General features: G+C 43.7%; 1 protein-coding gene across 1 annotated transcript in view; it reads left to right on the forward strand.

Moving 5' to 3' along the window:
- Positions 1-744: 744 nt before the first annotated feature.
- Positions 745-26,076, forward strand: part of GAD1 (glutamate decarboxylase 1) — a 28,137-nt gene continuing 2,805 nt past the window's right edge. The window contains exons 1-13 of the mRNA XM_041473055.1: positions 745-871; positions 2,632-2,694; positions 7,896-8,054; positions 8,760-9,002; positions 11,671-11,761; positions 16,296-16,408; positions 17,790-17,905; positions 18,002-18,081; positions 18,286-18,340; positions 19,314-19,430; positions 19,589-19,653; positions 22,950-23,028; positions 24,638-24,787. Of these exons, the coding sequence (XP_041328989.1) occupies positions 802-871; positions 2,632-2,694; positions 7,896-8,054; positions 8,760-9,002; positions 11,671-11,761; positions 16,296-16,408; positions 17,790-17,905; positions 18,002-18,081; positions 18,286-18,340; positions 19,314-19,430; positions 19,589-19,653; positions 22,950-23,028; positions 24,638-24,787 (1,401 nt within the window). The 5' untranslated portion in view covers positions 745-801. The remainder of the gene's footprint in view (positions 872-2,631; positions 2,695-7,895; positions 8,055-8,759; positions 9,003-11,670; positions 11,762-16,295; positions 16,409-17,789; positions 17,906-18,001; positions 18,082-18,285; positions 18,341-19,313; positions 19,431-19,588; positions 19,654-22,949; positions 23,029-24,637; positions 24,788-26,076) is intronic.

Raw genomic sequence — 26,076 nt, forward strand, 5'->3', positions numbered from 1 at the left:
GTGGGGACAAAGAGACGAGCTGGGCAGTGACCCGGCAATTCTCGATCAGCGACCCTGTATTGGTTATCGGAACGCCGTGTCCGCCAGGAAAGAGTTGAACATCTGGCGAGGAGCGAGGGCTGATCCTGCACCTTCCTTTCCCCAGACAGACGTGCCTCTCCTGCCATTTGCGCCGCTAAAGCGAGCACGGGCAAGGGAGATCGCTGGTTAGTGCTGGAGCACAGAGTGGCCCCGGTTTGCTGAAACATGTGTGTGCAAATACGCATGTATGTGGCGCCTGCCATTGGACCTGGGCAAAACGCACCTTTGTGGTGGCGGGGTTTTGTCTGTCAGTCTTTCTTGAATGCTTAGCCTGACGTGTGTTTGGTAAAGCCTAGAAGCGGGCTGTGTCTGGGATTGTAGGTCGTTTGGGCTGGTGATTTCGAAGCCCGCTTTGCACGTTGGTCTCCATTTGATGCGAACCGTATAACTGCCCTGCTCAGTGGCCACCGATATAATTGCTCTAGGCTTCATGCTCTGCTAAATCCGTCATTCAGGGGCGGGGGGTAGCGCCCTGGAATCTAGCGAAGGGAAGATTTTGCTCTTCAGTCTGTTGAGGCATTTTCCCGGTTCGGCCGGTCCTGCCGCCGCCTCGGGACCTGCGCGGCTGCCGCCCGCTGGCGTCTGGACGGGACTCCGGTGCGGTGCTCTAGGAGACTACTAAACCAGCCTGTTCTTCCTTCCAGCAAATTCCTTGCTGCCCACCCCTCAGAGGAATATCGAGGAAATACGAGCTCCGGGGACTAGGGCTTTTCTGAAAGGATGGCTTCCTCCGCTCCCTCGTCCTCCAACGATGCTCCGGACCCCACCCCACCTAATCTGCGACCTACAAGTAGGTTTTAATATTTTCCTCGTTTTAACTGTTTTGGAGGCTTTCTCCATTTAGGCTCAGAAAGACCAGTTTCGAAACGAAATTATACATCTATGAAGCCCTGTTCCACGCCATTAAGCAAGGTGCGGAAAGTGCTCTACACAAAGAAACCATCTTCCTACTGGGAACAGGAGAGGTCGGTCCGTGGCAAATAAAACGCTGTGGGGAAAAGCCCACCTTACCGACCAACGTTGTCTTTATCTTCCAGCCACGTTTGAGAGATACAGACAATAAACTGACCTCCCAGATGGACAAAAAAAAAAAAAAAAAAAAATCGGGATGTTGGAAGGGGTGCAGAGAAAACGAATCAGTTAAAGGGCGAAGTTACACCAGGGTATTAAAGCAGGTGTCTCCCAGCTACATTTTATAAATGCTAATGCTGCAGCTTCTTTCAGCCTACACTGAAGCCTGTAATCAAGCGAAATTTGGATGCTAATTGCAGCTTTTCAAAGCGTTATGTTCCTAATTGCTCTGAATTCGCCTTGAGTTATTGAGGTGTGAGTGGGAAGCAAAGGCTGCTGCAGGTGGATAGAGAATCAGTTTATAACCCTGCCAGGCAGTTCAGACCATCCCCTACAGGAAAAAAAAAATTAAAAACCCAAACAATAAGAGGCTCGATGCTATGAAGCATCAGAGACAAAGAGCGGGCAACAGTAAGAAATGAAAGGTTGTCAGGGACAGCAGAGCGGGTAATAGCTTTTACTCTGAAAGAGCTACGAGAATCAGAGTCATTATTGTCATTATTCTGAAACTGGAGAAAACGGGGAAGGGGGCGAACGGCAGCACTGGGTCTTGTTTCAGGCGCGCGTGGCAGGCACTGCTGCCTTCGACCGAGGTGTCACTCGCAGAAATCGAATTAATGGGCAACACGGCTAAAACAAAGATAACCGCTGGCAGCGGCATCCTGCCCTGCCCACACGGGCTCCCCGCCCCCGGGCCCTGGCAGCGCCCCCGCCGAGCGGGCTCTTCCGCCCGGTCGGGAGCGCCGTGGCCTTTCCCCCGCTTTCCCTGCCCCGGGAGTCAGGCCGCTGCCCTCCGTGCTTCGGTGAGCCGTGCTCGTCCTGGTTCCTCTGAAACCTTCTCCCCTCACGCCCCAACGCCGGGTCAGCCAGCCCAGCCCCCGGTCGCCCTCTGGGGTCCATCGCTACCGGACTTGCGGCTGCCCCGTGCCGCGAGCGACGGACGGGAGAGGCTCGCTAGTGCCCGTGGCCGCGGCTGGCGCACCCTCCACCTCGGTCCTGGGCTTCGTTCCCCGCTTCCCGTGGGCTCAGCTGGGGCCACGTGAGCCACGACTCGAGGGGCTGGGAAGCAGCTTTTTCCCTCTGAGGGTGCGGTCCCAGTAGAGCCGTCGGCGCCCGTCAGTCCGTCCGAGGCTCAATGATGCGAGTCCGATCATCTAGTCAAATACTATTTTTCACCCAATTAATTCCTGAACTCTTTTGTGACCCCATTTCACGCCACTTTATTTTAAGCTGCTACTTCCCTGGAGCCCCGCCAGTAAATGATGAGATGTCGGGTCCCGGGTGCCTTCTCCTCTCCTCTGGGCAGGCCAGCATGTCACCTCGCTGTCATCCGAGCCTCAGCTGCCCCGCGCCTAGCGCCGCCGGGCTCGTAGTCAGCCGTTTCTCACCGCGATGCAGCCGTGCGGGGGTCCGGGGTGGGGGGCGCGGCGGCCGGACAGCCCCGCCGCCCCAGGGGAACAACTCTGCTCTCTCTTCCAGCTTACGACTCGTGGTGCGGCGTGGCTCACGGGTGCACCAGGAAGATCGGGCTGAAGATATGCGGTAAGTGCGGCCGTGCCTCCCGGTACGGCACCCCGCGCACCCACGCGTGAAGTACGCGGCCGCCCCCGCCGTGCCCTGCCGCGGGCTGGGGCCGCGGTGTGTTCGCCGCGGGAGGGACGGCGGCGGCCCCGCTGCCCCTCCTGCCGCACTCGGTGGGTGCCGGCGCCGGGCGCTCCGGGTGAAAAAAGCGCAGGACCCGCCGGGGAGACCCGTGGGGAGGAAAAGCTGGGGGCGGGGGACCGGTTCGCCGCCTCTCACTGTCTGAAATTTTTCAACCTTATCTGACTAGAAAATACGGATCTCCTGGGGAAAAAAAGATTAACGAGAGCCTTATTAAAGAGCAATTCGTCAGCTTGCTGTGCTGGTAAGATAGCGCTGGCAGCCAGTCAGCGCGCAGGCACATGAAATGCAGAAGGGAAACAAATGCACAATCAGATCGCAACATTATAGCAAGAGATTCATTTGCAGATAACAAGCTGTCTTCCTTCTCTAGATATCTCAGTAGCGCCTTCGCTTTCAGAGGCTAACAGTCAAATCTTCATATTCTGATGAGGGAATCATTCCGTTTAGCCCATACCCCTGACGCATAGAAATTATTTCCCCTTTTCCCCTCTGTCTCTTGGGGGGGGGATGGGAAATATGTCGTGGGAGAAACGAACCTTTTTTTCGATGCAAAGGGACATTTAAACCTCTTTAAACCTCTTTCCCTGCTTGCTCGAGTCGAAGTTCATTCATTAAGCGTTTTGTCACATGGAAGTTGGAACGGGAAAAGAATCGGGGTGCAAATGTTTAGCCTCGTGTCTGTGAGAGATTTCAGTGGTAGCCGCTGGCGACATTAACGAGTAGTCGCTTAGTTCTATAAATAGCTCCTGATCTGGGTTTAATGGACCATTTCCCTACCAGTCCCCTCAGTGGCTGGAGCGATGGGCATTTTCACCATCATTTTAATTAAGCCCGGCAAGCAGAACTGATAAAGTAACGCATTTAGGCTTGCTCCGTGTTGCTAGACTGTGGGGGTTAGAGAAGGACAGCGCAGCTTCTCTCAATGAGATCAAATACGCTTGAAAATGAAATATCCCACCATTTTGGATTTGAGAAGGGCATAAGAGAGCGTAGTGAAGGCTTTGTGAAGGGAGTTCAAGACAAGCTGTATTTCTGGTTGTGGTTTGGTGCTGTTTTCCTTTACTGGCTCTTTTCTGTTTTACATGAAAAATATACTCTGAATAGTGAGTGATGCCATTTTGGAATACTCAGATTTGATCACGACCGCTGTTTTTGCTTGTATGAGCCCTCCCATTCGAATCGAACACCTTCACAAAGACATACAGGGAAGGTTGCCTATGGTAAACACAGTGAAGTATTAAGGTTGCCAAGAATCCTAATTAAACATGCTAAACGAACTGACATTTGACTGTTGCAGGTGATACCTCCTTGTCCTTACCTTTCACAAGATGTCATTCCGGATGCTAAATATTGTATAGTCACAAAGGCGCCTTGGAATTGTTCCTTTTGTGTGTATCGCACTGAAATCGATTAATTTTGAATGCAAACTTTAAATAAGGGTTGACCTCAGAGAAAAGGCAGGTCTTGAACAATGAGTTGGTTCTTCCATCTGAGTTGTGTATTATGGGTTTGACATTTTCAATAATTACGTATCCAAGATGTACGTAATTTCTTCTTAAATAACTGAGCGATTTAAGGATTAGCTTTTTTTCCTTTTCTGGTTGAAAGCCACCACCTGAAAAGAGCGCTGCTGCTACCACCACCCCCACCCCTCCCGACCCCTTCCCCCCCCTTCATCTCTGCACATATCCACCTAAAAAAACCAAACCAAAAAAAAAAAAAAAAAAAACCCAAACCCCCAAAAAACCTAACTCAAACAAAAAAAAAACCCTCCAAAACCCAACCCCCTATTTTAAGAGGTTTAATGAACTGTCACGGCGGCCAAAATATGGGCAGATTTCCCCCTGTATCTGGATTTGTATGCTACACTCCCACCATGGCAATTGTTACTGCTGAGACTGATCCTGTTAACATTTGGCACCAGTGGAATGTTCACCGTAGTAAAACTGCTCCGGTGCGTCTCCTCTTTGGCCTCGGCCAGCTGATGATTCCAAACCCAGTGAGCAACGTGGGAGAGTGGAGCTTCCAAAGCAACCATGCATGCTAGAAACTGGGCTTGTCTCCGGAGTCCGTGGGATTTATGCTGCCAAGCATAATTTACGTGGGTGGTGCTAAACGCCCCGACGGCGGCGGGGTCCAGGATCTCCTGCAGCCGCCACCGCCGTGCACCCCCGATGGCTGCGGTGGCGCCGGGACCCGGCAGGACTGTCCCCGAAGACGAGTGTCCACCCAGGGCTGCGGCGCCGAGGGGGGCTCAACACCTGCCTTGTGCGAGGCCTGATGTGAAATCACGCTGAATTTGTGGTGGCGTTGCGCACCGAGGTACTCCCTCACCAGTCCGGTGTCACTGGGCTCTTGGAAACTCGGTCTCTTAAAGCACATCGGTGAAAATGCACCTGCGAAACGGATCTACTGCTGAAAGAGGCTGCGCTCTCCGCTGCTCCGGGAGAAGCAGCGCGGACACTATTTCATACTCTGCTACTTGCTGGAAGTGTCCTACACCGGCGTCGCTTTTCAGGCAGGATACAGATGAAAGGTCGGCTACAGTCATGCGCTTCTCCCCGGGAGCGGAAGGAGCCTTCGAGGGCCGGCTGTTACGCTTCTCTGCAGACAGCGACGGTGCTGGGGAACGTCCCACACCCTCCCAGAGAGGGGCTCGGCAAACGAAATGGTCCGGCAGCTGCAGAGCGGGGGCTGCCCCTGTCCCACGGGCTCTCCCTTATACCGAGCCTCCAGGTCCACCAGACACTGCCGTAGCCGAGGGACTGGAGGGAACGGCATGTCACCTACAGCCGGGCGGGCTGATGTCGACCGACAGCGCGATCCTGGCCTTCAGGCTTTTTTTCGTCCTCTAATCTCCGCCCTCGAGCCTCCCGAGCCCCGGGTCGCCACGAGGCGCAGGGTGACAGGCCCCGCCCGCGGCCGCTCCGAGCCCCAGCTGATCCCCGTCGCCGGCTGCGGGACACGACGGGGCCGGGGAGCCTCCGCGGGGAACAACAGCCCAGAGTCGTTCGGGCAAGGACTGAGCTCCCTGTCCGCAGCGTCTAGTTAGGTCAGACCCTTCAGCGATGGCACGGCCTCGCTAGGCCCGATGAGAGTTGAACTGGAGGCGACTGCAGCCTTCCTCTGTTACTGGAGCGGTGCTGCCTCCTTCCCAGCCCTCGTCTGCGCGCCGAGGGGAGCGCCAGCTGTGCCAGGAGCACGGCTCTCGGGGCAAGCGGAACGCGGCTGCTCCTGCGGGCGTCTCTTCTCACGGAACCCGTCCCACCTGAGCATCGCTACTGAGAGCCTGAAAAAAAGACGGGTGGAGGGAAAACAAAGCAAAATCAAATCCCAGGACCTGGTAAAAGAGGATCCATAATTCAGATTAGACTGCACCTGCTTTGATATCTGCTGCTCCTCCTAATGAGCAGGAAAATAGCACTAGCTGTTGCAGGAGATAATGATCCCTGCAAGAGCCATTAGAAGCAGTACATATATATACATATATATGTATGTATTACATATATATATGTGTATATATGGACGGCTACTCTGAACTTATGCATGAAGAGAGTTTCCCTTAAATAGTCTTTGTCTCATTCGTAAAAGCATCACAGAAAAAGACTAATCAGTAGAAGATCAGAATTAAAAGGCAGAACGTGCGATGTTCACTGAAAGTATGGCTCTGACAAACTTACCTGTGAGTGACCCTCCTGGAGACTCGTCTGGGTACCCGACTGATGCAGAAGGGCCTGCCAGCCGAGTGCTCCGTTTTCGATGGCTTTTTTGTGACCGCCTGGCTGGCAGCAAGGTCCGAGGCACAGGTACCGCGCCGGGAGCAATTGGCCAAGCAGCTCACTGTCGCTCGCTTTTCTCCCGCGACGTTCAGCCCCTATGCCTGCCCAAGGTGCAGGGGTCCCGAATGGGCCGGCGGTGGGCCATCGGGAGATGGGAGGTGCCCACAGTCCCGGTCCGCCGTCTCGGCTCCGGAGAGCAGGGACATCTGGCCGGAAAGCGGAGGGCGCTGAAGAGAAGCGGCGTCGGGGAACGTGGGTGAGCGAACTCAGGACATTCGTTTTCCTCCCTGCTGAGCCCTCTGGCGGATATCCCCAGCCGCGACGAGCCTTGCATTCGATTGTTGCTTGTTTTAAAAGAAAATAAAGAATAAAGGAGACCGGCGCCACTGTAGTGCCTCTTCCAAACATACAGGCACACTCCGTGCAACCCGGAAGGTCAAAATCCTATGCAGTCCTCAAAGACAAAAAGCCCGACACTATGCGTGTTTTAGTGGGCATCATAGATTTAATATATTAAATCCAGAAACTTAATTGTTCCCCCTGCCTTGTTAAAGTAGACCTCACTACTCGCTGCGGACTCTGCATGGCTCCCGCCCCAATAATTCTTGGGGTGAGTGGGTTTATTATTGCCGTGACATATAACAGCAGCAGTTGTGTTCGGGTTCTGGGTGCCAAAGATGCGTTTCCGGTGAGAGCGGAGCTCTTAAGACCTCCGGGGAATGATTACTGTTAGCATCAAAGCATCTTTTCAGGTGGAAAATCCGCTTCAGTACTTAATGATAATAGGAAAGTGGGGTTGTATATGTGCTACTGGTATCCTCAGAGCTCTAGCACTCTCAGGACGGATGCTCCAGAATGGCTGCTTGTTCTCATGCCTTTTGTGCGTGAGAGCACCACGAGGAGAGCTGAAAATGGCCCTGATTTTAATCGTACATCATTGCCCCTGTCTGCTAGGTCCATAAACTTCGCCTGCAGGCTGAAATAGCATTGACTCATCCTGAACTCTCTTCAGCTGATTACTGAAGTGGAATCTGTCTGATCGACTTAATAAGAATTTACCAGTGCACTAAATGACGAAATTTTGTTTTTTGCATGGCTGCGTTTTTGCAGTTGATGGCATTTTGAACTCTCCCTCCTGGAGGCAAATAATCCCCATAAATACCCTTATTCCTGACCTCATTAGTCAGATCTAGAGCCAACACTGCTTTTAACTGTTGTCTAGAGAGCTGCTTTAGTTATTTCTAAACATGTTGGGAAGTGAGAAAGCTCTGACCTGTGCACCTTGCAATAATAATGCAGGATTCCTGCAAAGGACCAACAGCCTGGAAGACAAGGGCCGGATCGTCAGCTCTCTGAAGGAAAAGCAGTCCTCCAAGAGCATGCTGGCATGCGAGAACAGTGAGAAGGGATCCAGGTTCCGGCGCACCGAGACAGACTTTTCCAATCTGTATGCCAGAGGTAAACACTTTACAGTTTTTCCTTGCTCCAGCTCAGGCATGTCCCTTAGTAGTCTTGCCCTCATCTCCCCTGGAAGTGCAGCCATGTTTAGGCTGTGTTTTTCCTTGGCTGTTTTTGAAGGGAGCTCTGTGTCTGTGTTTTTTGGGAGCTGCACTGGTGATGTATGCAAGCTGCCTGAAAAGCAGTTTTATGTACTTTGGGCTAATCATCTGCAGCTCAGCTTCAGGGTTTGCAGGGGTTTCTCCACATCCAGTATCTGGGAGGAGAGTAATTCTATGTTTTTATCCTCCTTAGTAAAGTAGTAATGAAGCAGCCTGTGATTGCTGGTATGGGGCCATTGCAAGAGGAGTGGAAAAGGGACAGCAATCCCTTTGTGGGGCAGAGGTGGGATGCTGCAAGGTAAGGGCAGGTGTGGATTTTGGGTGCTTTTGGCCCACGGGAGGCGAGTGCCTCGCGCCGCACAACCTTTGCATTGCAGGGCATGCTCTTAGGCCGGGGTGCCTTGGAGGTACCTCTGCTGCTGCCATGGGTGACCCAGGCTCACCCTCCTCCATGGGGCGAGAGGGACCGGGAGTCTGCCCAGCTGCAGCCAGGCAGCACTGGGACCACGGCTTCCAGCTCCTTGGAATGCTGTGGGCAGCTGAAGCTGGTTCATCTCTGCTTCTCTCTCCCAAAGCATGCACTGACTGCTGGTTTGCCCCACAGATTTGTTGCCCTCCAAGAATGGTGAGGAGCAGACCATGCAGTTTCTGCTGGAGGTTGTGGACATCCTCCTCAACTACGTGAGGAAGACTTTTGACAGATCCACCAAAGTGCTGGACTTCCACCACCCACATCAGCTCCTGGAAGGCATGGAGGGCTTCAACCTGGAGCTTTCAGACAACCCTGAGTCCCTGGAGCAGATTCTGGTGGATTGTCGGGACACACTGAAATACGGAGTGAGAACAGGTAGGTTTTTGCACACTACTCTGTGGCGAGTCTCTCCTGGGACTTTTCTCGGGCTCACGGTGAAGAGAGCTTGACAGCTCAAGGAGGTAAGCTCACACCCTCTCTATGCCCGTGACTGTGCCTCCGTGCAGGCTCGGCTCCAGGGCTGGCTGCAGGCACTGGAAATATTTCTGCACAGAAACTTCATTTATTGATGACCATCCGTCCCTGCCGGGTAGGGCTCAGTGCTGTTTTTAGAGCACAGAAACAAGTTTTTAAGACGTAATCTCTTTCACTTGATGAAACGCGAGCTGTCTGTATCTCTGGGGAGCAATATCATTAGGTAAATGAGGGCATAAATGACACGGAATTTGCAATTTTTCTTTTTTATGTTCATCAAACGTTTAATGAAAAAGAGACTGAAATCCTAGGAATCAATAAAGGAACCCTGTGGATTTCAGCCCATTACCCAGGAGCCCTGCCTGTCCAGGTCCTTCTGAATGAGACAGAAATCCCAGTTTGTAATCACTTATTTTACTGGGTCAGCTGTAGGTAGGCTCTAGAGCAAAGTCAATGCTCTTTCAGGCTATTTGGCCTGAAATGTTTTATATAGGATCCACAAGAATCTTGGCTGGCAACTAGCCCTGACTGCTGTACGTACCCAAGCGGGTCAGGAACTGGAGCGGTAATGGAGCGTGCCGAGTTTCCTGTCTCCAGCCTTGCTCCAGCGTTTCAGGGCTGCTGAGCTCTGCCTGGCCAGCTGCCCTCTTCGGCACGGCTCGGCTCGGCTCGGCCGCAGCGGGCGGCAATCTCCCCGCGGAGCCGGAGCGGCGGAGCTCAGGCCGGGAGGCTGTTTCCCGGCGGGCTCCGGCTGGGCAGCTGCGGGCCGTGGCTCCTGAAGGACGGGACGCAGCTTTCTGCGGTGGCTAGTTTTGTAGCCGTGAAAACCCAGTGCAGTGCATTCAAGGAGCAAAATCTTGACAACAGATGTGGCGGGTAGCGTTCTGCCCTTTTTCCTATTTACATGATGGTTTTATCGATTCAGTGGAGTCAGGAGCATACTTTGATTTTTGTACTCTTAATCAATGGGGAGAGCGTTTCACTCCCAAACGCGTGGGTTGTTGGACAGGTGGCCTGAGGTTAAGTCAGAGTGCCTTCGCTCTGTATGCTTGCACCATTATTCCGCTATTCATTGTGCCCAAGTCGTGCAGCCTCCTTCCCTCACCCCGACCTCCCCTGGAGCTTCTGTGGAGCCAGCAGGACGTGTCCCCAGGCAGGTATCCGACCGGACACAAGCTCTGTTCAAAGCGGTGTCTGGTGCAGCTTTAAAGTGCTGCTCGGATCGCCTGACTGCCCAGGACATGCATTCTGCTGTGGGCTCCTGGGGCCCATTCTCTCTCAAGCTCCCTTCAAAGTCACCGGGTCTGAATCTGCAGCCCAGCCTTAGGAGATCGCAGGCTCGTTCACAGCTATGGGAGGTCAGCGAGATGTCCCTGAAGATAACTTGCCAGTCAGTGTGCCCTGGAAAGGGAGAGAAGTGCTGATTTGTAAAGCAAACAGCTAACCACGGTGGTATTTCTGGGCTCTAGCCCCGAGCCGTGGGTTCCTCGGGCGGGAGCAGCCCGGGTGCGACGTATCCTCTTCACGAAGTGTCGCTATGTGGCAGCGCCGGCAGGCTCACGCCTCCAAAAGATTTCTGCTGACATCGCTCGGGGCAGAATCGCATTTATTTCTTCATGTCAAAAGATGCTGATGTTCCTAGTGTTGAACCGAATCCGACGTGACAGGGTCCCCTCCAGGCGTCGAGAGCTGACCTCTCTTCTAGGGCCGGGCTGTCCCCAGTGTGCTGTCTGCGTGTCCTTCTCCGAGAGCAGAGAGGTCTAAATCATGACACCTCCCACCTCCCCTCAGCGCCCGATACCAGTTGTTAGGAATTTCCTCTCTTCATGCTAGAAAAGTAGGTCCCCAAGACTCGGGATTATTGCTTATGAAAGTAGTTAAAGCAACTTGGGCTGAAATACAGGGATGTGCTTTACTTCCGTTCAATAGCAAACTCTGTTTAAGGAGGTGAATTCTCGCTTATAAACCGTGTGGGGAAAGGGCCCGAGTCGAGGAGCTCTTGCGGGGCCCTGTCCCCTCTGCAGAGCTGGGACATTCCTGCCGAGACCCCGCAAAACGTCTCTCCCGTGTCCTTGTAGCTCGGGAAGAGACTGGCTCCTCCGTAGCCCTGTCTCACTCTTGCAGCCCCAGTTCAAGTGCCTGAGCCTCCCTCTGTTCCTCGATTCGAATGCAAATAGCCCCGGCACCTGGAGGTTGTTACTGCCGAGGGGGTGTTCCCCAGCCTGTACTCCTCTCCCGAGCTCACAGCCCGGCAGAAGTCAGAAGAGGGCCCTGGAAATGGGTAGCCCAGGCCCTTGGGCAGGTCCCGGAGGTGTTTACAGGCTCAGTCGATTCTGAGGTTCTCTTTTAAAGGCAAATGATTCCATACAGAGGCTCCCATCCGAAGCATTTTTTCAAGTTTGTAATAAGACATCCGTCTCCCCATAAGCAGGACTTGCTTTGAAAACTTTGCTGCAGGTATTCTGAGTACAAACCTGTGATTTGTGTCAGAAAAGGTGGATGGTTTAATTCTGAAACCTGAGAGATACCGGTAGAGTTTGTTCTAAGTTTGTCTCAATTCTCTTTTCAGGTCACCCTCGCTTTTTCAATCAGCTGTCCACAGGACTGGACATTATTGGCTTGGCTGGGGAGTGGCTGACATCTACTGCTAACACAAACATGTAAGCAGTGTCTTGTCACCAGAGTCTGGGACTGGTGCTTACACGGGCTGCCATGTATCATGGTAGATAGGTATTGTCACTGATGAATAATTTTCATTTTTAAATGATGAATGTTACATCTTCCAGAAAAATGTCTCATGTTTTTCTTAATGTGTCAGTAATACAATGAAAATAATTACATAAAACTGAAAAGTTTTAGGTTTCTTATAAATAGAAATGCAAATATCTGAGAGCACATGGTAAGTAAAACATGATTATTCTAACATAATAACATGAAATTACTTTTCTTCTTTCGGACCAATATTCTCTATATTTTTTTTAAAAAAAAGCCTTGTCTCTAGACTGAACAGGTCTGCAGCTATCCACACGTTAACACTAGAACACAAGATGTGGAAAAATTTATTTTCTTCTGTACTGTTGACTTCAGAAATAACAGGCTTGAGGCAATACCTTTTGTTCATGTGCTAGTAAAGAAGTGGCTTCTGGATAGCTTCAGTTATTAAAAATGTAACACTGAAAAATAATTTTATGCTAACGAAGGAATTAGTTTAAGATTAATAAAGTTGTGTGTAAATAAATAAAGGTAAGTATAAAAAAAGTAAAATTTGACATCTGAATTCATCAAATAAGAAAATTTTCCTAATTTTTCTTGACCTCAAAGTTAATGAAAGCTAAATGTCATTGTAAGGTATTACGATGAATTTTTGTAGTAGAGTAAAATTCATGAAAAAAACCCCCAAAAAAATAACACTAAACAAAAACATCCACAAAAAAACCCAAAAAACCCCAACCCCAAACCAACCAAAAAACCTTCCAAACCGCTAAAAACCCACCCAACCTTCTAGTCAGTTTTTATTTATATTTTGATTTCTATATGTCAAAAACGTGAAGAGAGTCCACATATTCAGCAGGTAAGATTGCTCTCTTTTAGTCCTGAATGTGTTTTAACTGTAAGGGGACCTCTGCTTTGGGGAGTTTGTTGCTAATTGTCATAACATATGAAATCAGATTTTCAGATTGGAAAATGAACAATATTTTCACTGGCCATCTGTGAGTATATGGTTCATTAAATATACCTGATGACTAGCAGCTCTGTGTATATTAGAGCTGTGCCTGTTTTGTGACATTAACAGTAAAATAAAAACCTAAGGTGCTCGAGCCAAAGCCAGCCTTCTCTTTGTAATAATCATCTCAGTTAGTTCTGTTTGCTGAAAATTGGTATGAGACATTCAGATTTAAAGCTGGTTGGGAAGAAAACCCAGCAATATATATTTTAATTATTAAACAAGTATTATAAAAGCTTTAAAGAGCTTTGAGGTGCCTTTTTAGCAGCACAATTAAAAGTGAAAACAGTTCTGATCACATTTCTAAAAAAACTTTGCTTAAAGGCTGTTTCTCTGTGACCAGTATTTCAGTGTCACTTTTTCCAAGCCCATTTGGCTAACTTAGTTATCCCAGTTTAGTTATCCTTCTGTAATCAGTGAAATTACACAAATCTGATAAGACATAAAAGAATTCAGCTCTGTGGCAGACTGTGACAGGATAAAGAAGTATTGACATCATTATTAATAACATTGCACTCATTTAGTCACTTCTTAAAGAGTAACTCTTTTTAATTGATGTTTTCCTTTTTTTTTTGAAAAGTAAGCTGTTAAATAGCTAGTTTCTCAACTGTTTGTGCTTTAAAAAAGAACGTATCTTGAAAATACTGCTCTGTGAACATGAAAATTTATTATCTATTTGTTAGCATGAGGCTCAGTGTGCCCTTTTTTTCAGAAAACCAACACGGTGTGCTTTCAAGTAACACAGTAATTGCAAATAAGGTTAAAGCAAGATGTTTGTAAAATATGATTCAAGGAACTGACAGAGAAAGTTATTAAAAATAACCAAATCACCTCTGTGAGCTCTGGGGAGCATAGTATTTGTTTTGAGCAGTGTTCCAGCACACCAGAACAGGTTTTGACCTTTACCTAGAAACTGTTCCAACCTATTACAGCTACATGGACACATAATACAAAAGCAACAGTAACATTGAATTATAGTAGGGAATGTTTTTCATATGCCATTTTTTCTTTTCTACAGATAAACAATACTTACAATATTTATGAACAATTAAAAGTATGTGTTTTCTTTTGCAGATGAATTTTAAGTAATCTAAACATCTGCACTGCCTTAAAATTTTAAATTAACATTAGGAAATATTACTTAAGTGTCACTGTGAAGATAATATATAAAAATAAACATAATAACCTTTCCCTATTGACTTGGAAATAATGTGTCAATGTGCTATTCATAGCTCAATCTCTAATCATGAGACCTTCAGCAGGGAAATTTCAGAATTTCATTATTCATCCAGTTCTGTAGCACAGGGCACTCTGTCACCATGCAGCAGCCAACTGAGGTTAAAAATAAATATTATCTGGAAGTTTTGTTTATGCCTGCTGCTAGCTGAGACAAGGGAATATATTGGTGTTTTCAGTATTGTGCAGATATGCTTATGAATAGAAAATGGATGTAAAATGTTCTGTGCTTATTCTCAGATTGCTTTTTACATACTGGCCAACAAGAGAACGGTAGCTAGAATGATTTGGCCTGATAAAGTGATTTGTCTTTATGTGAGAGCAGAATTAAGCCAGCACTGGCTTCTACCAAAAAAACAGTGCATTCTGTTAGTAAAGAACTGATACTCATAACTGCGATAGTTAATTCACAGAAATACCTGTAAGTATGTAAGTACTGTAACTATAGGAAAACCTAATCAGCGTTTTTTTAGGAGATTGATTCTAAAATTTGATGGTTCCTTTTAAGCCAAACCCATTTTTTGAGTTTTATGGATTTTTTCAAAATAATTTAAGTTTAAAACAAGTAAGGTGGAATGAACTTTAACAAGACGTGATTTATAAATTCATAGCCATCATCTAATGTAGCTTCATTTGCCTTATAATTTATAAACATCTACTGTAATTTATTTCTTGTCAGTTCTTGGAGACTCAGAAAATAACTACAGAATAGAATAAATAAGTAGTATTTTCTTTGTGTTTAAATATATTCAAAATTCAGTGTGCAAGGTCTCAGGACAAAACCCAAAATGTGTTTGAACTGGTGGAGAAAAAAATAACCACATTGACTTAAGAGTAGCTTGTATTGAGCTACAGTGATCTATAGACTGCTGAGTTGCTGTGGACATCAGTTGATCATTCTGCCTAAATAAAAATTGGAATGTATTCTAGACTTGCAGTGCTTAAAAGCAAAACAACCCCAAACCACTGTTAGCAGACACTGGTTTATTAATTTTGTTCATTTGTAAATAGTGGCAGCACCCAAACTTCAGATCAGTATAGAACTGTCTCTGCCAGTTCTAATGATAATAAAAACAAGTATTATTTTGACTTCTGAAAAATAGCAATCACAATAATTAAACAAATTTGAAACCTTTAATATTAAGAGAATATTTTAAAAATAATGGACAAGGACACATAAAAATTGAAGAGAATATTAACAGTGGAAGCAACCAGTGTAGCGGTAAATAAAAGACAAGCTCTTTCAGACACTTGTTCCCTTCTTAATATCATGTCTCATTCAAGTTTGCTGTGCCTATTCTCAAAATATCATTCTAGTATTAGAGAGACAACACATACGTTTTGACAAAATTATTCAAGTGGAGAATATCAGTCAAATCCGAAGTGTCAGGGTGTCATACTCTTATAGATTCCTTTGGCAATGAGAGGCTGATTTCTTCATTTCTCTCTGCTTCCTTTCCCCCCTCTCTTATTTTTTCCCCACACACAGCAAGCAGAATTTGTTTACAGCAGTAGTAATTTGTCCATCTACCTTGATCACAAAAATAGTTGTATGGTTGTCAATTTCCATCCACATATCTGACTCTGACATCAGGGCATGCCAGGATATGTAATGTTTTTTACCCTCATTAAATGGATACAATAGTTGACTGCTGACTTGGTTTTGGTAACTGGTAATTAGAAAATCATCATTTGTAATTACTCTTGACAGTTATTGATCACATTGTATTGTAGAAGTAAGTTGTCCTTGGAGATCATCAACAGAATAAATCCACATAATTAATTATATTTAGACTTTGAAACCCTGGCTCAATACTTCTAATTATGGTTTTGTTTAGCTCAGTGGAGTTCACTGTTTTCATAAGGATTTAGCAGTATGTTATTCCACAAGTGTGGAATTGGCACTTTGGGAAAGAGTTGTTTTGAAGGACAACCTTGTACAGAAGTCAGCAGTGCTATGATGTTGAATGTTAGATCTTACATTCACTATATAGAAAGTTGCAAAATATCTAATACTGCAGTTTTTATTCATCAGTACATCTAATATTGTCTTCTAATACTTCTAATAGGATTTTTGCTTGGGTAAAGTTTCAGGATTAGGACCTCAAGTTACAGGAAAACTTTTAGAAACCTCGAACATTTTAACAAAGCATCACAGTCCGGGAATTTATCATGTGTTTTTAGAATCTGTATCTGTATTGTGCTTATTTGGTATTTTTGTTTTATCTGTGCAGGTTTACCTATGAAATTGCTCCTGTTTTTGTCCTCATGGAACAAATAACACTTCGAAAGATGAGGGAGATTATTGGATGGTCAAACAAAGATGGTGATGGAATATTCTCACCTGGTGAGTTTTCTTCTCTGTTCTAGTGGTTTGATTAAAACTTCAAAAGTTAAAATAAACATAGGCTGTGTCTGAATAGTCACAATATCTCCAACACAAAGCAATGTGTCAGATATTTAGAAGTAGGAATGCTTTGTTTAAACATCCCACAGAATAGTTGGGGCAAAAAATTATCTCTGTGTATGGCTATGTACTGTGGCATTTAAAACTTGACTACAATACACAGTTAGGCATTTAAACACCCCTTTTATGAGCTTCTGGCAGTGCTGAGCAACCACAGCTCCTTTTGACTAGAAGTTCTCAAAAATCATGCTTTCTTTGGTGCTGCTTTCTTTGGTGGTCAGCGAGGATTTGGACTCACAGTCAGGTGATTTTTGTCTGTCGCTTTCTGGGACTCGTTATCTGGGATATAATCTGATTGGATTCACAAGTATGACTCCAGAATAAAGAGCAAGACAATGTGTCCTCCCATGCAAGGAACATAACGGCAGTGGGCAGTGACAGAAAGGACTGGTGCTGAAACGTGTGGAGGTCCTGGGCCAACGTGTGGACAATGTGGGTGCCCAGCAGGATTTTTCTGGGTTTGGCATGAGGGAACATCATCCTGTCACAGAGCATAAAGGACAAAACCACCTCCTTTTGGAACAGCCCACATAAAGTGCACACTCCAGTCCTGTCTGCTAGAAAAATGCAGATCTTTCTGTGTTCTCATCAATGACAAAATTTCAGAGAAAGAAGCCATCCTAGGCTTAGGGGTGAGATTGATCTTATTAAAGCTTGAGGTCTGCACCAAAGAACTGAGCTAATGGTTCAGGGCTCTTTTTAGCAGCAAACCAAGAGAAATAGGTGCTTTCCCTGTATTCAAATTCTTCAAAATTAAATATATGAAAATAAATTAGGTGAATCATAGCCTGTGATGTGCCTCTTTCCCATAAATGACTCTGAGAGAGTTTAGACAAAGTAGCTCATCTGTAGAAATCTGCATTTAAGCATCTACTTCTACGCCTACAGTAAGCTGGGATAAATCCACCCAATATGTGACATTTCTTCAATCTCAGACAAGTTAATAAGTTCCTGTTGTTCTTGCTAACAAGAAGTTCATGTAAAAGCAGCACAACAAAAGCTGAACTTCTTAGGAATATGTTACAAAATGGTAGCAATTGAAAGAGATGGCATTTAGGAAATTCTGATTATCACTCTGGTTTTCTCGAGAGTCTGTCCTGTGCTATTTAGACAGATGCCAGTGCATTTCAGAGAAATGCTTTTTCATAGTTCACTGCCACTTTCACTGCATTATGCAAATGAGACACAAGTGTCTGTGGTATAATATGCTTTTTGTTTTCATTATCACTATTTTATTATTCATTTATTTGTTCATTCACAGGAGGCGCGATCTCCAACATGTACAGCATAATGGCTGCACGCTACAAGTATTTCCCTGAAGTTAAAACCAAAGGCATGGCTGCAGTGCCTAAACTGGTTCTCTTTACTTCAGAGCATGTGAGTTTAACACACTGCTAATTCTTAGTTTACTGACATGTTGTGAAAATGCTTTGCCATTAAACAACCACTCCATTTCATGTTCGTTTGCTGCAGAGTCACTACTCAATAAAGAAGGCTGGAGCTGCACTTGGATTTGGAACAGACAATGTTATTTTGATAAAATGCAATGAAAGGTAGGATGAATACTAAAGGTTTGATAGATTAAATGTGTTCATCTGTTAAATTTGTTCTATTGTGTTTAAGGACTGATTCAGTACAGTGTGTCAAGTTGCTAATGGCCTGTTGAGAAAATCCTATTAAATTATTTCAACTGCAGCTATTATTTACATATACATTCTTTAACTTTTTTTGTCTTCCTGTTTCTGTGATAATTACAGAGGCAAAATAATACCAGCTGATTTGGAGGCAAAAATTCTGGAAGCAAAAGAAAAGGTTTGTGTTTTTAAACATTAGTGCTTAAATGCTTGGCTTAGTAAAATTGCTTCTTCCTTCGAAGCCAGAGTGTTGACATAAAAGAGAACATTATAATGATATAAATACAATAGCAGTATTTTTATATGCTTAATTATTAATTCATGTCTTGTTTACAGAATTATCCATATGTCTTGGTAAGGTTTCCATTTTCTGTTTAAAACTAAAAGACTGTTTGGAAATATATGGAAACATAAAAATCTTTTATTTAAACTTTTAAGTTTACCCAAACCCATAAAAGATTCTACAGAGCCCTTAAAAATCCTATAGATTTCATGTAGGTAGCATATATATTTGTTAAATATAGACAGTAAGATTAAATTTTAGGTATTAATTGCTATTTCTTGAAGCAGTGCAGTGGAAAAAACTCATGAATTTTTAATGAAACCAAAGAGAGATCAAGATTTATTTATTTTTTTTATTTCTTAACTTCTTTACATTTGGGAACTCTATGAAATAGCAGTTCACATTTATTTCATCTAATTCAAAATTGTCTCTCTTTCATCGGATAGTTTCTCATTTATTGCTTTTGTTTTAGATTGCTTTGTTCTGCTTTGTTCTGTTTATTAGTAGATAAATACTAAAGGAACAATTTCAAGCCTTCAAATCATGACTTACAAATCGTATTTAATTAATTTTTGTTTTTATTGCTGTAAAAGTCCCAAATTTGCTTGAATATTGCTCATCTTCCACTACATTGTTTGAATCGCCCCACTGAAAGAGATTAGACAAAATAATATTGTTTATCTTCTAACTAGTTAATTTTGTGAAGTTTCAAGAAAATAAAGAAAAAACCAGTTTGTTCTTACCATGTATATGATTAGTTGTTTCTACTGTTGTTTATGTTGTGCTTTCCACATGGGAAGAAAAACGTTTTTAGGTTACAAAATGAGATAATATTTTCAGAATTATTTTCTTTTTTTTTTTTTTGTAGGGATATGTTCCTCTTTTTGTAAATGCAACTGCAGGCACAACAGTATATGGAGCCTTTGATCCAATACAGGAGATTGCAGATATATGTGAGAAATACAACCTCTGGCTCCATGTAGATGTAAGTAACAAAAACATGGTGCTAGTCAGGCAAAAGAGGATCTTAGCTTACACATATTGTCCTTGAATTGAAATATTTATTACTCGACCCTGAGTAAACTAAAATCTGTTGAGCTTTTTCAAAAAAATTAGTCTTCTCTTTTTTTCTGTCTCTTGCAGGCTGCCTGGGGGGGTGGACTCTTAATGTCCCGAAAGCACCGTCACAAATTGAACGGAATAGAAAGGTACTACACAGTGCTTCTTTGTAACACTGTTCTTAAAGTACTTTCATAAGGTACATGACACTTCAACAATTTGTGAAACTATTACTTTGCTACGGTGAGGAGTTCAAACACTAAATTAAACAATGGCGAGGCAAAAGGGAAAGGTTCCGACTGGGGAGATGCAAACAATACTACAGGAGAAATGTGCGATGTACCATTGAGTGAGAGATACGTTTTCCGCAGATTTGAAGGAAGACAAGGATATTACTTGGCAAAAAGGAAGGGAGATTGTTCTATGCATAGCTTTGAAGGGATCATAAGTCTGGGAATGGATGGAGAAGTATTTGAAGTAAAAAATGAAGTGTGAGAGCTAGACAATCTCTGAAATGTAGGGCTTTGAGAATACCAGTAATAAATGAGGGATCCAGGAAAGGTGTTTGAGCATGAATACCCACACTGGGAATTTGTAGAGGTTCTCTCCTGAAAGATGTTTGCAGGTTTTCTGGAAAATGAAGAGTGTATGTTCATGAGTGTTCTATAAATGGAACACATACATATGCTTAGTCTTATATCACTTTTATTTATACATACACACACAAAAACATATGGGTTTATACAACAATGAGAGGAGTCAGAGACTGAATTAGCAGCAATTTTCGGGAGCAAGTTTCAGTACCTTTAAGGCTTGAAAGGACTATGATAGACAGAGCTGCTACACTTCTGCTGTACCAGGGAGAAGACTGAGGTCATTTACAGAGAGGCCATAAAGGATGTCACCTGTCTCAGGGCACAGGGGCCCATATGCTGGTGCCATGTGGGGATTACATGAATCAAGCAGGAAGTTGTTGTTGAGGTCAGAGTGAAGTCTGCAGAAAAGAGCATGTGTGTACCCCTATTTACATAACCCAGCTTGCCAAGATGCTCACTGAGACCAGAAGCCAGCCTTTGATTGAATCAAATTTAAAGAGGCAAAATATTTGTGTTGGTAGTGACAGCAGAGTGAGAATGTGACCCTCCCACTGGTTCTTACAATGTTGACTCAGGAGTCATTCCAGGCGTGGTCTTTGGCACAGTTGTAGCCATATCCAATGATGACAAGTCTGTAGAAGATGCTATATTTATAATCCCATGGGTGTGTTGATCTCTACATTTCCTCTGAAAGCACTCTACCATAAAATGGTGCCCATCTGAGAAAAATCAGAAAAGCAAGGAAGAATCACAAACCTTAGATCTTTTCCATCATTGCAGGTATTAGCCTTCAGGGAAGCAAAAAAATATTTGAAGCAAGTTCTATCCATGTACTTTTAAATTAGCACCAAATTGCTTCCTTGAGTTGGCCATTCTGAGTATGGGCACCATGTAAAATTGTAAAATGAGTACAGTGAGCAATGCTCTTCCTTAGGGAAAACAAACTATCCTAGGTTTGGGCACCTCATACAGTAAGTGAAGAATAAGTACAACACCAAGGATAGTGTATGGAAGGACTGGCAGCAAAACCATGGGGACCTTTCTGTCACAAGGGCAGCAGCATGTGGTGTGGAGTACTCTGAAGCAGGAGAATCCTATCAACCTTTGCCCAGTCCAATTTACTTGTGACTCATGGCAACATGAGTTGACATAAGTCATCATTGCAAAATAATTTTCTTAAGATACAGAGGTTTGGTCGCAGGAGTTTGGCACACCCCTTTTGACCTGAGGTCAACCCTGAGGTGCTAATTAAGGCCATAATTTTAAGCAAATACAGAAAGCAGCAGGCCATGAAGCGTGAAATTATTTCTTTCCCAGTCAGCTATACAGATTTCAAACATGGGATGGGGCCCACGTGTACGGGGTAATGGCCTGTCACGGGCCCAGCTGGGGTCTGTTGATAACACAGGTTGTTCTTGGCCTGCTTGGACACACTGGCATGGAGGACTGGCATGCTGCCATGGCACAGAGCTGGGGTTGCCTGTGGTAGGACAGCCTCTGGCTGGGGCTGCACTGAGGAGAGAGTGACAGCTTCATGTTAAAATAAACCTAATGCTCCTTGCGAGGAATGACTTGAAATTGTCTTTGTTTGAAACCCTGAAAGTTAAATGATTGTGCTAAACTCAAGGCATGGTGCTTTCAAAAGGAAATAAGTTGTTATGTAAATTACTTTTTCCTGACTGCTTCATCTGAACTATTAGTGAAGTTTTTCTAAAAGATAAGTTTGAGCTATTTATCTGCTGGTTTGCACTGCATAAGCAGCCAATGTTAGATGGATGGTGAGCTCCCCAGGTACAGCACAGGCTGAACTGTTCTTTCAGCTGAGGGTGCTACAGTCTAACCTAGCACCCACAGGGATTGGAATTGTATCTAGAAATCAGTGCTCCCCAGACTGGGGTGAAGACATCACTGTGTTGCTCAAAACAGCGAACCTGTGGTTGTGTCTGTGTCCTCTGAGAGCAGGGTGTAGAAGAGGAGGAAATACCTTTTAGTTTTCTTTCAACCACATTGTGAAAACACATGCACAGTCTGTGAAATACAATTATGCACTTTGCTTCTCTGGAACATGCAGTGAATCAAGGGGACGCTTGGTAATTAATTACTTGGGGTGAAAAGGTCAATGGATGTGCAACGTTGGCACATTTATTTCAGTGTCACCATTAAACTGTCGAGGATAGTATGTTAAAATACAGAACATCTGTTTGACATGTAAATTAGGTGATCTTTTGCATGGAATTGTGTTTACATGTAAGAAATGTTAAGCTTTACATAGAGTATGGTAGGATAAGATGTACAGTTTTAGAGCCTTTTAACAGTCCCTGGGCTTGACAAGCAAGGGCTGTGGCTCTAACTGGGAAAGCAGGGAAGCATGCAGAACATCTTTTTATTTCCTTTCTATTTTTCCAGCAGCTGTTCAGTAAAGAACTGTATTCTCCCACAATTCATATTAGTCCCTTAATTGTCTGACATCCCCACATTCCCCATCAGTACCTTGAATCGATAGAACATATCACAGTGGTTTTGTTATTTTTATTAGTGCTATTTCTAGAAGAGAACTCTTCTGGGGATGATATTACTGTATCAGCTAATCAGTCTGATACTAATTAGCTGATATTAGTAATAATATAAAATAATCACAAGTCTGACATTGCAATGCTAGCATGAAAAAAATTTCCTTGCCTGGACAGCATAGCTGGGAAAGAAGACACTTAAGACAACAATAATACCCATAGTGATATCATCATGGTCAAAACTCCATATATTTCCAGCTGAAAGCAGAAAACAAAGGTGACTGCTTCAGATTAAGTTTCTGTTTACCAGACCTATCTGAATGTGTAATTTTTTTGCAGAGCCAACTCAGTCACTTGGAATCCACACAAGATGATGGGAGTGTTGTTACAATGTTCTGCCATTCTTGTCCGGGAGAAGGTCTGCCTTATATTTAATAATTAAACATTACAAAGAAAACAAAAGTAAATATCAAGCCCTACTTTTAAAGAGGGTACTGCAAAATTTGTTTAATTTCAAAACTTCTTTTGGAAGGAATAATTGTGTGGATTTACACTGCATTTTGGAAGTTGTTTTATCTGTCCTGTGGGGTTTGGCTTTTTTTAATTAAAGTTGTAGACAGCATGGGTCAGATCCTCACCTGTTGGATCTTTGCATATTCTGATAGCAACAATAGAGACATGCTAACGTACTTCATCTGAGCACCTGCCCCATTGTTTCTATGATATATGGAACATAGGGCCTCAGTCTCAGTACTTGGTCACAGTCTAAACTGCTTAAGTAAGAAGCAAGTTTTTACCTTACATAGTGGTTTAGAAGTTTCCCAGTTCTGTTGAAAAGAAAACATGCTGGTCTTATTATGACTCTTTGAGGACTGGCATCTAGATTCTTAGTTGCCATCAATTAAAGGAAAACCTTGTGTCTTGTATCTTTTAAGAAATACATATTTTTATTAAATGATAATAAAAGAAAATCATATCATGTGTGGTATCATATGTGGGTAGGACTAATGATGTTGTCTACTAACCTCTTGTATGCCAATTGCTACTAGAAGCACTTAGTTGAAGAAGTAATCCCTGTGTATAGAACTGGGATGGAGAGTTGGAAGTTGCAGCCCTAGGTCTGCCATTGCTCTTCCAACCAATCCATCTCTAAACTGAGGAGCGCAGCATTAGTTTCCCTTCATAAAACACATCTATCAGAGCGAAGCACAAGCCTTTGTTTAGTGGCATGCATGCATGTGCCAGCTATTGCAGGATTTTGGCTAGAGTTTTTGTTCTCTATATGAGAACTTTGATAGATGTTTTTGTATTTATGAGACACACTGGTGTCTTCAAGTTTCTTGCAAAAAACAGTTATAAACTCTAAAGGAAATGCAAACCATTTTAGAAATGTCACATGTAAGATCTCTGTGTAACATACAGGAATTTGCTGCTCGGTGTTTCCACCAGACGTTTTTACCAGTATTCCCTAGATTTCTGTTATTCTGTGAACCATATTTATTTATATGCAAAAAATGTCCAGTCTATGTCATTTGTGCTTATACTTATCACTAATGTTAAGTATCATAAAGCTGAACAACATACAAAGTTTAAACCTTCAATTAAGTTTTTAAACTCCTTTTTGTGTAGCAATCTGTTGCACTGAGAGACCACAGCTTTATTCTCATGTGTAATTTAACAAATCATAAATTTAAGTTTAAAGAACATAGCCTTATAAATTGAAGTGGGTAAAGCTAATATCACAAACTAAGTATCCAAATTAATCTGTGAATGTTTTCTCAGCGGGTTGTTTGTGTGTGTAAAATCATATGGCTACTCAGAGACTTCTAAGAGAACCACCTTAGGTTAATGAAATTAATTTTGTGGCTCAGGTTTGCAAAACAAGGTCAGTATGTTATAATATGTCCCATCAAAGAACAATCCTCCTGTACACGTTTGAAATACATTTTTATACATTATTAATGTGTACATTCTCTCATGCACAAATGCCAGGTAAGTCATATAAGCATACATGTTTTTTGTTGTAGGGTATTCTTCAAGGCTGCAATCAAATGTGTGCAGGCTATCTCTTCCAGCCAGACAAACAGTATGACGTCTCCTATGACACTGGAGATAAGGCAATACAGTGTGGTCGACATGTAGACATTTTCAAATTCTGGTTGATGTGGAAAGCAAAGGTAAATAACAAAAGCTTAGCTCAAAAACCAGAAATGCACTTATTTAATTTCTAAGTGTCATGTAATGGAATACTTCATTTTAACATAAATCCTTGTGTCATTACCATCTCTAAACACACAAATATCCAAGTATTGACTCAGAAAGGAACTATCTGAATTGTGGAACAATGCTAGCTGTCAGTAAATTTAGCTGGCAATTAGAAGAAAGATTTAAGTCACTAGATGAGTCCTGCAGAAAAGCCACTGAGTGCAGGGCACCAAAATGATGTCTTGTTGTGATGTTCTACACTTGGATACGTGTTTTGTGACAGATTACTTGTAACAGCAGAGCAGCCTTGATGACTTACAAGGGAACTTTGAACATGACATTTCAATGCATGGATTTTATAAGCAACTTTTTAGCTTAAAACAAAGCCTTTTTCTGAGGAAGCATTGCCCAAGTGACAATTCCACAGATGATTACCTGGTACTACTGTGGTGTGCCTGGATGGCTGAATTTAAGCATGGGCTTTTGTCCAGGCTCGCATGCTCACAAGATGAGGGCTCATGTAGTCAAGAAAACACATTCAATTTTTATTGCTTTATCTGCAGTCATCTCATTAATGTTATTCTTGATCTTCTGCTGGCAAAATGGGAATTCAGTTGGGTGACCTGTCCAGAGTCTAATTTTAAAAATATAACTGATATTAAATCTAATGATAAACTCTAAAATCATAAACCAATTTTTACTTTGGGAGAAAATGCTTGCTTCTTCATTCATGTACAAAGTGTACTTAAAAAAAAGCCCCAACTATTTATTATCAGTATTTATATACTTTTTCTGGGATTATGACCTTGACAAGATATCAGTGGGTAGGCAAGTGACTTCTAGTAAATATATTGCAGACTTTTGCTTGCTGATTAAATGCACATTTCTAACAAACTGTTCAGAGGTAATATTTTACTGTCTAATTCTTACACTTTCAACTGGGTTCCCATTCCAAGTTTCTGGTCTTTCAGCAGCAGCTGTGAAGCCAGGTCATAATATCCATAATATTTTTGGAAACCCGAAAAATATAAAAGGCCTAAAATAATTTACTAAAAATAGTGAAAGTCCTTGTTATTTTCATAATAAATTGTCTTAAAATGAGACAAACCAAATAGTGACTTACAATTGGGCCACCATTAGCCACTTTTTTACCATTGATTAACACTATTTTTAAGTTAAAAGAAGTAATACTGCTAAATGTGTTCTGCCTGAAAATATTTAAGAGTGAAACCTATCTGAAAAGGTGATTGCTTTACAGCAG

This window comes from Pyrgilauda ruficollis, unplaced genomic scaffold, assembly GCF_017590135.1.
Source record: "Pyrgilauda ruficollis isolate IOZ18807 unplaced genomic scaffold, ASM1759013v1 scaffold3, whole genome shotgun sequence".
NCBI lineage: Eukaryota > Metazoa > Chordata > Aves > Passeriformes > Passeridae > Pyrgilauda > Pyrgilauda ruficollis.